Source organism: Phoenix dactylifera, chromosome 5, assembly GCF_051530095.1.
Source record: "Phoenix dactylifera cultivar Ajwa chromosome 5, Ajwa_hap1_PhDact_Kaust_v1.1, whole genome shotgun sequence".
NCBI classification, from domain to species: Eukaryota; Viridiplantae; Streptophyta; class Magnoliopsida; order Arecales; family Arecaceae; genus Phoenix; species Phoenix dactylifera.
This window is the reverse complement of record NC_143194.1, coordinates 33,281,740-33,295,569: the sequence shown is the minus strand read 5'-3', so window position 1 is coordinate 33,295,569 and position 13,830 is coordinate 33,281,740. Positions and strand designations below refer to the sequence as shown.

Below are 13,830 nucleotides of genomic sequence, written 5' to 3'. Positions count from 1 at the left end.
GACAACTCCCTGATGCCGACCTCATCCTCTACGGCAAGGCATTAATTTATGTGATCGTGCACCGACTCATGCGACGTGCTCAGTCGTACGGCAACCTGGTCCCGTCGCATCACAGGTAACCCAGCACCCCACTATAAAAGGAGAAACCCCCTACCAGGGGGGGGGAAGAAAACTCTGAACATATTGTTTCTACACATATTTTTCCTCGGACTTAAGCATCGGAGGGCCGGCACCAGAAATCCCGGCCACCGGTTTCTTGCAGGTCTTCCGGAGGACGCCGCCCGCCGACGGACCGCCGCCACCCGCAGCCCGCCGATTCTCGCCGGAGCTCCGCCTCCTTAGCCCAGTGGTCGCCCCCGGGTCCAAATTCCAGCAACAATATATATAAGCAATCTTTCTCCTAAAATCTATTCTACTTTTTGCCCCATGGTATTCTCCCATCACTCAGAGATAAATAGTTTTCCAAACGAGGTCTCATGTTAAGATCAAAAACCTCCCGTAAATGAGCATTTGCAAACGATTCTTTCATTCAATCTTCTCTTCATCAGAACCACTTTCACTCTTTAAATAAGTCACAAACTTTATCTCGCGTTCCCTGCCCCTATAAATCCATCCACTGCTCTTGGACATTTTCTAAGGTCCGGAGAACCAGCTAGATTTTGCTTACTTGGTTACAGTTCCTCCAGGTGATACGATAGTGGTTGGCCAGTTCGAGAACTTGGTTGGAGGCCATTAGAACGACCTGCATAGCACATCAGATTTAGCTGGCAAGGAATGCTCGTATTCTCGGAGAGTGCAGGGTGTCGCCGAGGTTTGTTGCGGAGCTTGCCCGAGCACAGGCCACAGAGATCAGGCCCATCTTTTCTTCAGATAGATCTTTGACAGCTCGGGACACCTGAGGTTCCCCTTCTGCTACGACAGCTCCTCAGATGTTGTTATTCACCTGGGAGGCCCCATCCCCGAGTTTCCTCAAAGTCAATTATGACGGGTCGGTGCTGGATAGCGATGCGCGGGCAGTGCAGGCTTTGTCACACGGGGTCCGCACTCCAGGGTGGTGGTAGCAGGTGGCTGCTAACTGTTCGATACGTCGGTCTCAGGGGCAGAGCTGCGAGCTGTCTGGGCAGGTTTGCGTCATATGCGCGGGTGGTGCTGCAGGCCAGTTCGATCATTCTGGAGGGCGACTCGGCCACGATTATCCGATGAATTCAGAGGGGGTCACAGGATGATGGCACAGACCACCCCTTGATCCGTAACATAGGGATGATGATGAGAGATGAGAAGGGCTTTCAGGCTAAGCATGTATTCAGAGAGGTTAATAGGGTGGCCGACTGGGTGGCGGCCCACCACTCAGGGTATATCTTTTGGTCAGAAGAGGGAGAGTTGCTACTAGCACTCCGTGAATTGCTATATTTTGACTTTTTTGAATGTATTTGTATACATATTATATAAAATATCCGTTTAAAAAAAAAAGAAAAAAAGAAAAAAGAAAGAAGAAGAAGAAGAAGAAGAGAGAAGGAAAGAAAGAAAGAAGGAACACGCCGCCTCCCTTGCCGTGCCTAAATCCCAAATCCCGGTTGCCCACTTCGGGTCCGCCTTAGTACGGACCACCTGGGCCATCCGATCGGCCTGTTGGTATATTCTACCAACGGCTAGGATGACACCTGCGCCACTTTGTCCCCTTGAATCCTCCGCTCGGATATAACGCGAACTGTCCGAGAACCGGATCCACAGTAACTCACGCGCAGAAGAGAAGAAAACCGTTTGGGCTTTCCCTCTCGTCAAAAGAAAGCGTCATCGCCGACTCCTACACTCTCACTCCCGAGTCCCGATCGAGGTAAACCCGGACCCCTCGTGTCGTCTCCTTCTCTATCCCCCTTCCGTTCGATATTTCGATCACGTCTCGCATCCAATCCCTTGGATCCCAGCAACTTTCAACGGATTTATCTCAGATTTAGGGTTTCTTGCCCCCAAAACCCTAACCCCAAATCCCTCCTTCGAGAAAACAAGAAACCCTAGAATTGTCTCTCCGCCCATTTCCGTGGGCTACTTACATGCATGGCGTCTGGGCCTCTGGTTGGGGGCGGCGCCGGCGGTGACGGCTCGTGGGAAAAGCAGCGATGGGCGGAGAGCAACAAGGTCTACACACGGAAATCCCACAAGAAGACCCCCAAGCCCACATCCAATCCCCGGCCCCCACCCTCCTCCGACCAAGCCCCCACCGCCGCCGCAGCAGCCGACGCCGCCGCCAGCTCTGTCCGCCACCCGCCCCCGCTGCAGCCCCCTGCCCCCTCCTCCGTGGCCTCCGACGATGACGCTTCCAGCCTTAACCGCCCCCAGCTCCCCGATGGTGCTCAGCGGAGTCAGCACAACTGCCACAGCCGTAGTGTCACCATCAGACTCGCCTCCCGTTCTCGGCAGGAGATCCGGGAGCTCCGCCGCAAACTCACCGCCGAGCTGGACCAGATCCGTTCACTCTCCCGGAAGATTGAGGTCCATGAGGTCCAGCTTGCCTCTGCTGCCGCCGCAGCTTCCTCTGCTCCGGCTGCCGGGTACACCCACTCCCAGCTCTCAGTGACTGACCCAAAGACCCCTATCTCTAGCAAGACCCCCGGTTCGGCTCCGTTCCGCCGCCAGCTCAGTGTCTCTGTTGCCACCGATAACAATCCTAGCGAGGGCGTGGAGAAGGAGAAGCGGACGCCTAAGGCCAACCAGTATTATCGGAACTCTGACTTTGTCCTCGGGAAAGAGAAATTTCCACCAGAGCCTCATGCCCACAAGAAATCCAAGGCTAATGGCGGCAAGAAGCATAGTTTGGGGGAGCTGGACTACGGCGCTCAAGCTGCTGAAAGTAAGCTGTATACCCAGGCCTTCAAGAGCTGTGCGGCGCTGCTTTCGAAACTGATGAAGCACAAGCATGGGTGGGTCTTCAACAGCCCGGTTGATGCGAAGGCCCTCGGTCTCCATGACTACTTCAGCATCATCAAACGCCCGATGGACCTTGGCACCGTCAAGTCCCGTCTCAGCAAGAACTGGTACAAGTCCCCCCGGGAGTTCGCCGAGGATGTTAGACTCACCTTCCGCAACGCCATGACGTACAATCCCGAGGGCCAGGATGTTCACATCATGGCCAAGCAGATATCCCAGATATTTGAGGAGCGGTGGCCTGCCATCGAAGCTGAGTTTGCCTACCTTTCCCAGCCACCGGCACCCAAGAAGCCTCCACCGCTTGACACGAGGATTCTGGAGAGGTCGGATTCTACCATTTGCCCCGTGGCAGTAGATTCGAAGACGAAGCCGGTGAATTATGCCCCGCATGTTGGCCGACCACCTGCCTTGAAGAAGCCGAAGGCAAAGGATCCACACAAGAGGGATATGACATTTGAAGAGAAGCAGAGGCTGAGCAATAACCTACAAAATCTTCCACCACAGAAGCTAGAGATCATAGTGCAGATAATTAGGAAGAGGAATTCGTCTGTCAACCAGCATGATGATGAAATTGAAGTGGATATAGATAGCGTGGATGTGGAGACACTCTGGGAGCTTGATAGATTCGTGACCAATTACAAAAAGAGTTTGAGCAAGAACAAGAGGAAGGCGGAGCTTGCAGTTCTAGCTAGGCGAGTGCCTGAGCATAATACCAGGGAAATGGTGCATGAAGGGGTACTGGCTATGATATCTTAATTTGTTTCTTTTCTTTTTTCTGGTTATGTTTTTTATGGACCAAGTCTGCATGCTCATGCTTCTCTCGGATTTTTCACAGGTTCCAGAGCCTATCATAGTGGAAATGCCCGACAAAAGTAAGACAGGTAAGTTTATTGTGAATATGCATCTTTTGCGTATTGTTAACCTATATGATTATCTCATGTTACGTTCATGACTACATTGGAAAGTAGTGGCGGATGAGAAGTATGTCGCTACTTCATCACCAGCTGGAGAAGAAAAGAAGGGGGACAATGCTAGTAGATCTAGTAGTTCAAGCAGCTCTAGCAGTGATTCAGGATCCTCTTCCAGTGGTAAATACTTTTCTTTTAAGTGCGTTAAAGAAGATCTAGGTTGTGTAGCATCTTATTATGATGTTTGGACGTATAGGGAGTTAAATGGAGGTATTGTACTTATTTTAAGAGTCATTGCAGATTCTGACAGTGAAAGTTCTTCAGCGTATGGATCGGAAGCGGCACATTCACCTAGAACATGAACAGATCCTGTGCAGGTAGGGTTGAAGTTACCATTAATTTTCATTATTGCCATGTGTCTACCTGAAGCTTGAACTGAGATAATCAGATTCGTCTGCTTAATGTTTTTGTTATAATTTGATATACATATGTAATTTGTCCGCTAGTTTGTCTTGGATATGATTGTTATCCTTCCTTGACCATCAGTTTTTGGAAAGTTCTAAAAGATTCAATTCTTTGTGGCCTTTTTTTTCCAGTTGATTGCAGGAAATATATGCTTACCATGTTTTCTGTGCACGTGTTTTATAATATGGACACTTTTTGAAGCTGTTGGCTGTCTGTATCACTTTCCAGTGCTCATGTCATTGAGGAATGGCAGTAATTTATTACCTAAAAAGCACTTATATCTCTTATATCTTTGGCATTAAATGAGTGTTCTCATATTTGTGAGGTTCTGCATATGGTATTAATATTAGATGCTCCGTCAAGGGAAGATCATAAGAGTGTCTGTGTAATTAAGTAGTCTGTCTTAGGAGTTAGTATGGACTATGGAGCATATCTGTTTGTAGGGGGAAACATGTTACACCTAAAATTCAAGTAGGACCACCTAGGTGGTGGCAATCCTATTCAATTTTGGGTTATAAATTAGTCAAAAATTTATTTATGTTGTCCATGTAATTTGATGTTTTAATTAGCAACAGATGGTCATCCTTGAAAAACTTTGCAGTTTGCACAAGGGCTCGAGAAAAGAAGAAAAAAAATCATAGTATTACTAAACCAAAGTCCAAGTCCTAAATTAGCATCAGAAATGAATTGTTGGAATGATATTTCGTAAATCCAGTTTATCGTGGTTAGAGGGAAGCAACGAACATAGGTGTTGAGCCAGGGCTTTAGATTGGGGTAGCTTGTGAGGTCAAGAGCGTGATCATTGCAGGGGAAGTAACTTGGGACTTGGAGGAGGAGATGGTCCACGGTGCGACCAAAAACAAGAGACTGGGGGAGAGGAATGAGACAAGGTGCATGATTGGACTTAATGAGGTAGGCTATTTGATAGAATATATATATATTTTTTAAAAAATTAAATCTAGTTCTTTTGCAAGTTGGAACTATACTGGACTGGTTGGACCCAAGGATCACCAATTCAAGGGCCAACAGCGGGACACGATCAGTTAAACTCGGATTTCGGGGCCATAGATTAAGGGGCTATATAAGGTTATGTGGTGGCCCTAGGGAGTGGGGTGACACGTGCCCCACCAGGGCCTTCCCGGGCTTTGCCACTATTTGTGGGGGATCAGTACATATTGTATTGACACAGGGTATGGTAGTTGGTGTTGGCATAACAATGGTGATGCTGATGACCATGCGTTGGTATGGTGCAGTAGCAAGGGGTGCACCAAGTATCGATTTCCTACCAGTATCTTATGGTACACCCACTATGTAATTGGTACTAAAGACTTGCTTCTTTTACTTGAGGAACTAAATGTGGCTAGGATAGATTTTTCTTGCACAAGTTAGTGCCTTGCGCTTTCTTTATATAACAGAAAACTCCTTGTTCAAAACTGAATTGACTATTGATATCTCCAGGTGATGTTACATGAGTTGCAAATATTGTTTTTTTTTTTTGGAAAAGAACTGAAAAGATAAGTCTTTTTTTGTAGGTTTATTTACCTTTGATCTGTCTCTTTAAACATGTCTAAAGAGAGGTATACATTTTGGGAATTCATTAATCATAAGAAGTCAGCAACAGCTTATCATGTCATCATTTGGGATTATCATTTCATGATTATATTAGCTGCCTTATGTGATTGAATCCCTCTACTCTCCTATCCTATCACATTTATAGACTGCTTGAATCTTCATCAAGCTTCTCTTCTTGTAAATTCAAGTGCCTTTCAGAAGAGAGCACATCATTTTGGAACCCTTTTCTTTGTACAATGACTAGTTTTGGTCGCTTATAAATGCATGATTCCTGGCCAATGCTTGTGTACTTTTTGGCATGGCTGTAAGCTGTTAATATTGTGTCAGGACTTGTCCAGTGGAATTGCTTAGTTTTGGGATTATCATTTGACCAATTACTGTAGACCATAGAACATATAGATATTAAAGGACGGGCAATGTTTGAGCTGTAACTTGTTGGACCTGGTTACACTTATGACGGATACATGTATTATATTACATACAAGGAATATAAATTTGAATATTACAAATAAAAATATGGTCTTTTGGTTTTTAATGAACGAAAAAGATCTCGCTTTAAATTTTCTGATCTAACCATTTGTTCATTCACTCTTTTCTCTCACAAGACACAACCATTTTCAATAGCAAAATTATTTCTTTAAAGCATATAAGCACTACGTTGTGAAGTGCCTCTGGTTCTGCTTTTCTTTTTTAATATTATTGAACATAAGACACAAGTTTTTAGCAAGAAGTTTTTTTTAACTAATTCACTTTTTTCAGTGCCAACATTACTTATTTGTGTTTCAATATTGGTATTTATTTGTGTTTTGCATTATAGGAAACATTTCAATGTTAGCTTTTTGGAGGTTGAAGTGTGTATGCTTTGGAAAACCTAGACATTTGCTAAATATCCAGGTCTGTGGGTAGCATTGGTATATTGTATAGCCATATATTGATGAATTTGTGAGCACCTTGGAAGATATCTGAGATTGTTACTAGCAAGACACATGGTTGTGCTGGTGCCACAACCATACCTCTAAAAGGTAGAAGAGTACTTTTTTTTCCCTTCAATTGAGATATAGCACTGATCCTCGTTTTCTTTCCTCTTGCAGGACATGCTTGGGTTAGCATTTTATAAATTTCATCATATTTTGGTGAAAGGCTGCTTTAACCTTTTTTTTTTTGAGACTACATGCCTTTTTCGAGTTTGGCTTAAGGTTGTCCAGAATAGCAAGTAATGAGTTCTAACAACAATTGAGCTTCACAATTGGTCTCTAGGGTCAGCCCTAACTCTTCCAGTTGATGGGAAAATCTACAGAGAAGAAGATGAATTGCACAAGATAACTGTTGATTTAGATCTATTTGACTACCAACAGATGTTACATAAGATGATGATGGCATGTGGCTAAGTTAATACATGGAAGGCAACTCTGATGAGTTGCAAGAAGTGGGAATTATTTCATGGGGAGAATGAATATTCTTGTTGGGGTTGAGCCTACCGTGAACTGTATCTTTTACTCTATAGTCTTTACTTCTTTTTACAGACACAAAGTTCTAAGTTCTAACTATCTGGACTTGGTCCTGCTTCAGATATTGTTTAATATTGACAAAGCACTAGATCATGAGACTAGTAGGCATAATGATAATGTTTCGGAATTGATATCTTGCTGGACTAAGCAACCTCATGAGAAGCAAATTGGTTGTATTTAATGTAGCTGCTGGTATCAATTAGAATTCAGTAGCATTAGATCTCACAAACAAGTGTTTCTTGCTACCTTGGTTAAATAGTACGATGGAAAAAGATATAATTGGGGTTGCCTTCAGTAGGACTGAAATGGAGAGGACGAGTGGGGAAATAGAGGTGCAACTACAAAATTTGTGCATATGTTAGATGTTGCTGACTTGGAGGGTTGGAGTAATATTTTATTACATGATATAAGACCTCTTTTACTTTATAAAGGAGTGCCTTTTATTGAAGAGAATACATGAGTACTTATGGGCGTGCATGCATGATAGACTTGGGAATTTTGTGGTCAGTGTGCTGAAAATACCTGAAAAGAGGCACTTCATCATAATTTACTTACCTCAAAAATAATATGAGATACGAAGAAAAATTATTATCCCACCAATTGAGAATTAGCCTTTTGTTTTCCAATAGTATCCCTATACTATCAAAATCAAAATCAATAGATAGTTTTTTTAAAAAAATATATTAGATATTTCATATTATTTTTTTAAAAATACATGTTTTAAAATATGCAACTTTTTTATAATCAATAGAATTCAGTAGCATTAGATCTCACAAACAAGTGTTTCTTGCTACCTTGGTTAAATAGTACAATGGAAAAAGATATAATTGGGGTTGCCTTCAGTAGGACTGAAATGGAGAGGACGAGTGGGGAAATAGAGGTGCAACTACAAAATTTGTGCATATGTTAGATGTTGCTGACTTGGAGGGTTGGAGTAATATTTTATTACATGATATAAGACCTCTTTTACTTTATAAAGGAGTGCCTTTTATTGAAGAGAATACATGAGTACTTATGGGCGTGCATGCATGATAGACTTGGGAATTTTGTGGTCAGTGTGCTGAAAATACCTGAAAATGATCCAATCTAAAACTTTGGAGTAGAATTAATGTGGAAAGAGCAAGCAAGTACTGCACGAAAAATTATCTGTTTGGAGCATAAGACAAAGGCAAGAATAGTTTCTTGAGTTGAGGTTGAGGGGTGGAAAAATGTGCAATAATTAAAATAGAAGTTTTGCAGTTTAGTTAGATCAATCTAATCTATTCATCTGGTTTTTAGTAGGATAATATTTATCTGGGATGAAGCTAGCATTCTTGTAGTAATTGTGCTAAGTCAAGGTGCTAGTGGTCTTCATTGTTCTTTTATGGAAGAGGCATTAGTGCATGGGCAACAAATTCAGGATGTTCGTTTTGTTGCAATTGTGTCATCTTTGGGAAGAAATGGAGATGGAAAGAACTTATTTGCAAGACCTATATTTTGATAAATCTGTCAAAGGGTATGAATTTTCATCATAGTTGCATGAAGCAGGAGAGCTCATAAGAGATTAAAAAAATGAAAACTAAGGCGATCTTTTCATATCTCTGTCTCTATCTCTCATGACTTTTGTAAACACTCTTCTTAGAATGAGCAGTCAGGTAATGGTAAAACAAGCTTTCTATAGAAAATAAATGATGTTAAGCCATTGAACGCCTAAAAAAAATGGAAGAGAGTAACAAAATGGTATAGCTTGAGTTTGCATGAAGTCTGGAAAGGTATGGAGTGCTAGCATAGAACAGAATAAAGCATAAACTTCTTTGGCTAATTTGATGGTTTATTAAAGTATTTTGGTGTCTAGTTTGTGTGTAACAGAAGTAAAAAAGAACGAAAGTGGCAAGGTATTAATGATTTAGAAGCAATGGCTAGTTGTATGGGTTTTAGATAGCTTTAAAGCATTCCAGAGCCAAGGGTGGAAACAATTTATCCAATTGTTTTTGGTTAAAGATCTTCCAAAGGTTGATAGGCTATTCTACACTTCTTGGTTTTCCATTGCAATGGTATATTCTGAGGCTATCAAAAAGTTTGAAAGGCATTGAGGTCATATGATGGACTCTGTCAACCTTAAGTTTCACCACATGGAGCTTGGCTAAATGAATCAGCTTTGTATGGGTAAGCCTTTATAGCATATTCTTAATTCTATGGTAGAGAGGACAATTATTTGACTGAGTCATATGGTTTGATTTATGAGGCAGTTCTTAGGCTCTAGGGGAACCCTGCCATGGTGAGGTGGTGTGCATGTGAACAGAATCATCAAAATAAGGTGAGGCAAGTAATAATATCAAAGATCACATTCCTTGTATATAGATAGAAATACAGAATCATCAAAATAAGGTGATATAAATAACAATATTTAAGATACATATCTTATTCTTCAGTGCTTCCTTTATGAGCATCATGCTCCTTGTTCGTTTGAGGCCTAACTGTGGAAAAACTTGAAAAGAAGCTCGTCTTTTGGTGAGATGTCAACTTTCTCTGAAGATAGAGATTTTATTACAAAAATCACTCTAGCTATGCTACTATAGTTGTCTTTATTTAGGGCCACTTCCATGGAAATGGGTATACAGTGGTGAAGATTCAAGGTAATATGGCTTGAAGGTGCTATAACATCAGTTGTTACTTAGGGAACCTGTTTTAAATCAGAGTTGGTAGAAAATTACTCTTAAAGGCTGACTGACATTGTAGAAGAAATTGATTTTGCATCATCATGAAGGTTTCTAGTAGTAGACAAGCTAATGTAGATATTTGTGAGCAATTTATTTATTTTCCAAATTATAAGATTGTCTACTGTTTTATGAGACAACTTTTTAAAACTTGCGGGCTCTTAAATATTATAAACCCCAAAGGATGTTTCAAGACTGTATTGCCCTTTTGTATTTTTCTGCACCTTTTGCTTTCATATTTATTCTGCCTGTCATAGCTTGGGAACAATACTTGGATAAATTGTTTCACGCTTCCTGCTAAATGGATGTTGTGGAAGGAGATGCAAGCATGACAAGAAATATTTGTTCCACTTTGTTGAAGGAAATTTGTAGGAGAGGTCCTAGCAGGAATCAAATTCAAAATTGTTAAAGGTAAACCGGTACTCTTCTGCTTCTGCTGCTTCTTCCTTTTCTTTTGGTAGAACATCAGGTTAAGCCATGTTTTGGAGGTGGCTTCAAAAAATCAATATATGGCGTTCTGCATAGTTTTTTTTTTGGGGTCTTCATATTAAGAGTCACAAATTGGGGGAAAATGATGAACTGATAATTGATATCCTTAGTGAACAATTACGTTTATAGCATTAATAACGATAGATGCTTTCTGCTGTTAGAACCCCTGAACTTCTAACCATCCAGGCCCTTTACTATCCTCATTAGTGAAAAATTTCTTGGGGACTTCTTTCTTTGACTTGGAATGGCTAAATCCCATAGACATTTGCTGGCTATCAAAGGGATCTTCACCTATGATTATGTGAAAAATATAATGGTTATGTTGGACTCCAAACTTGTGTTAGGTTCAGGTTAAAAGAAGTAGCTAGTCATCTAGCAATAATACACTGTGAGATGGGGAAGCAAATGCGGGTCACTTGTTGGAACTAATGGATATGCCCTGGGTGCTGCTAACAAAACAGAGATAATTGTAGGGTTGTCTGGGCATATTTTTGCAATGATTCAGTTAGTTGATTCTGTAATTTATGGCAGGAAAAAAAAGGAACTTAGTTTTTTTTTTTGTTGTTGACATTCTCCTACAGTTGTATTGTTGAAATTGAGTGAGAGAGATTTCTCTATGCTTTTTGTTATTCTAAAGTCAGTATCTATTACTTTCTTGGAGTCAAAGTGGAATGCCACTCATGATTTCAGGTGCAGAAGGCAGGTGTTGAAGGCATGTTACATTTCCTAGTTTGTAAGCTCCTCATTATGTGCGAGTTGTTCAATTTAATGGTAGCTTTAGGGGATTTGATTTTCAAATTTAGTTGGCTATGTGAGGGACCATGATCTCTTTTTTGGTTGGGGGTTGACTGTTTTGGTTTGTAGACTTGGTGGAAGTGAGGCTCAATGAAAAATTAGGAAGGATGTATAAGATTCCTCACTGTAAGATACACAGTTTGGACAAAAGGTTCAAGTATCATGTCTATTGTTGGGAGGATGCTAGAATCAACAGTGAGTCTATAGTATTAAAGATAGCACTGAATATTCTATTCTCCTCATTTCTGAGAATCCTTTATTTATTTATTTGTCTGTTTTTTCAGACATGCACCCTGTATCAATGTCTCACTTGTATTTACAACTATCTTATTTGTCCTTTTCCCCTTTAAGAGGCTGAGCCTACATTTGCGGTGTTTGGATAATTTGCTTATTAGTAAATAGTTCAGATGATCCGTGGATGCTTCCATTGTCAGTTTATAATCTTTTTGTATGTATATAGCACCATTTCAATATGAGTTGTCCAATAAATGTTGGTTACTTTAATAGCTGTTTTTGGTCTCTATGTAGTCCAGAATCCTTTCCTATACCCATATATGTGGCCATAACAAGGAATATGTGAAATTTTATTGCCTAACCTGGTTGAGAAATTAAATCTAATCTGTGAGTTAGTTTTTATGAATTTCTTGTTCAAATCAACTTGAGTCTTTATTAGATATACTTAGGTCCGCACTTAATTGGGCCACTGTGTCCTTAACCTAGAATATTTGTAAGAAGATTTATTCTTGTAGATCTTAAATTTACTTATGTTCCAAGATGAGGACAAAATGTTTTGACTGTTTTGCCTATTTTCATATTATTTGGTGGTTTTGATTTGAAATTTTTTATATGTCATTTCAAAAGATAAATGAGAAATAGGAAATGTTTTAGGAAAAATAACCCTTATATTGAATTTATTAATTGATATCTAGCAAGTAATAAGAATTACTGATAGGACAATGTTGCAGCTTATGAAGTTTTGGTCTTCTTTAATCTGGTGGATAGGGAATGCATATATGTCTATTTCTTAGATTGAACTACATGTTATTACAAAATTGAGGAGTTACATTGGAACAATTGGTGCAATTACTAGTTTTGTTCTATCATCTTTGTTATTTTATTCATTTTTGTCTGTGCACTTGCACATTTTTCCTTTTTTTTTCTCAGGAGGGGGAATGGGGAGAGGTGGGCCGTGTGCATGTATTTGAGTTCGTCTGCGGTTGGTACATGGGTGTATGTTGTATATGTTCCCATGCAGTTGCCTGTGGGTAGTGGTGTGCATGAGTGAATGGGCTTGAAGTATGTGAGTTGCTGTTAGTAATTGCAATGGATGTCTGTCTGTGCATCTTTTGCCAATTTCATTTTGTGCCAATTTTATCACTGGAATATAGTTTTGTAGAAGATAAAACCTGATAAATTAGGTTCTGTTGTTGATCATATTGATTGGAAGTGTTGGAATTCAAGTTCTCAAAGAGGGAATAGATTTATTAATCAGATTTTGCCATTTTACTGCTGCTTTATATTATAACCCTAGCCTATATATTAAATTGATAGATCGGCCTGTTTCCTTGCACTACACCATAGTTATCTAGTGCGTGCCATCTGTATGCAGGCTTGGCACTGGCACAGCACATGTTATGCCGGTGCTTGGCTTGCGGTACATACTGGCTGGAATGGCAGCAAGTATCATCATGCATCTGGTATCGTACTAGTGTTGGTGAGGCATTGATGCAGTGCATATCGTGTATATCATGCTAACTTGCAGTTAGACTCATGTGGGGCACTCTTTTATGCTGGCTTCTTGGAATTTGAGTATCTCAAAACTGTATGTTCTTTATTAATTTTGAGTTTTTCTGATAGTTGGATTGAATGGTAATGTTAGATCAGATTGGCATGCTCTTTCTAGGTGAATTAGTGTTTGAGGAAACAATCTCTTTTCATTATTCTAGATATTTGAAGAATGCTCATGGATATTTTATTTTTCGGTTAAAATTAATTTGGTTGGCTGATTCAAAACATAGTTTTTGCAAATAATTTTTTTAGACATGTACCTATTGTAGGAGGATATTGCATGATTATGTCCAAATTGTGTCATTTGAGGCATTAGTCAAGTTTACTGCATTACATGTATTTTAAGTGAAATAAATCAAGCTTGAGACTTTGAAAAAAGCGTTATGTTTATTCTATTTTTGTACTCTTTGTTCTTGGTCAGAATTGTTTGGTCAGATATGGGAAATAGGGTCATCTTAGTTCGATTTTGGGTGTTGGAAGGACATTTTTCTGTGACTTGGGGTTTTCAGTCTGGTTGGGGATTTTTTTTTTTTTTTTTTGGGTGGGTTTGTGGAGGTGTTAGATGATGGTATTGGAGGTTCAAAACTTAAGTAATATGATATCAATTATCCAGTTGTATTAGATTGGTGGAGTGGGCATTGCTTTGGAAAAACATTACAGTCTTAACTGTGTGATCCTATTGAA

General features: G+C 40.4%; 1 protein-coding gene across 9 annotated transcripts in view; it reads left to right on the top strand.

Moving 5' to 3' along the window:
- Positions 1 to 1,710: 1,710 nt before the first annotated feature.
- The window catches only part of LOC103703008 (transcription factor GTE4), a 30,283-nt gene continuing 18,163 nt past the window's right edge, over positions 1,711 to 13,830 (top strand). The window contains exons 1-5 of one of the 9 annotated variants that reach the window (XR_015987405.2): positions 1,728 to 3,660; positions 3,761 to 3,806; positions 3,894 to 4,013; positions 4,134 to 4,210; positions 10,436 to 10,485. Coding sequence is in view for 6 of the 9 variants with exons in the window: in XM_008785690.5 (XP_008783912.3) it covers positions 2,056 to 3,660; positions 3,761 to 3,806; positions 3,891 to 4,013; positions 4,134 to 4,195 (1,836 nt within the window). In the remaining 3 variants the exon portion in view is untranslated. Of the gene's footprint in view, positions 3,661 to 3,760; positions 3,807 to 3,890; positions 4,014 to 4,133; positions 4,211 to 6,687; positions 6,827 to 10,435; positions 10,486 to 12,522; positions 12,860 to 13,830 lie in introns of those variants that run through there. The other 8 variants (XM_008785693.6, XR_003384861.4, XM_008785691.6 and 5 more) reach the window with 8 other exon arrangements.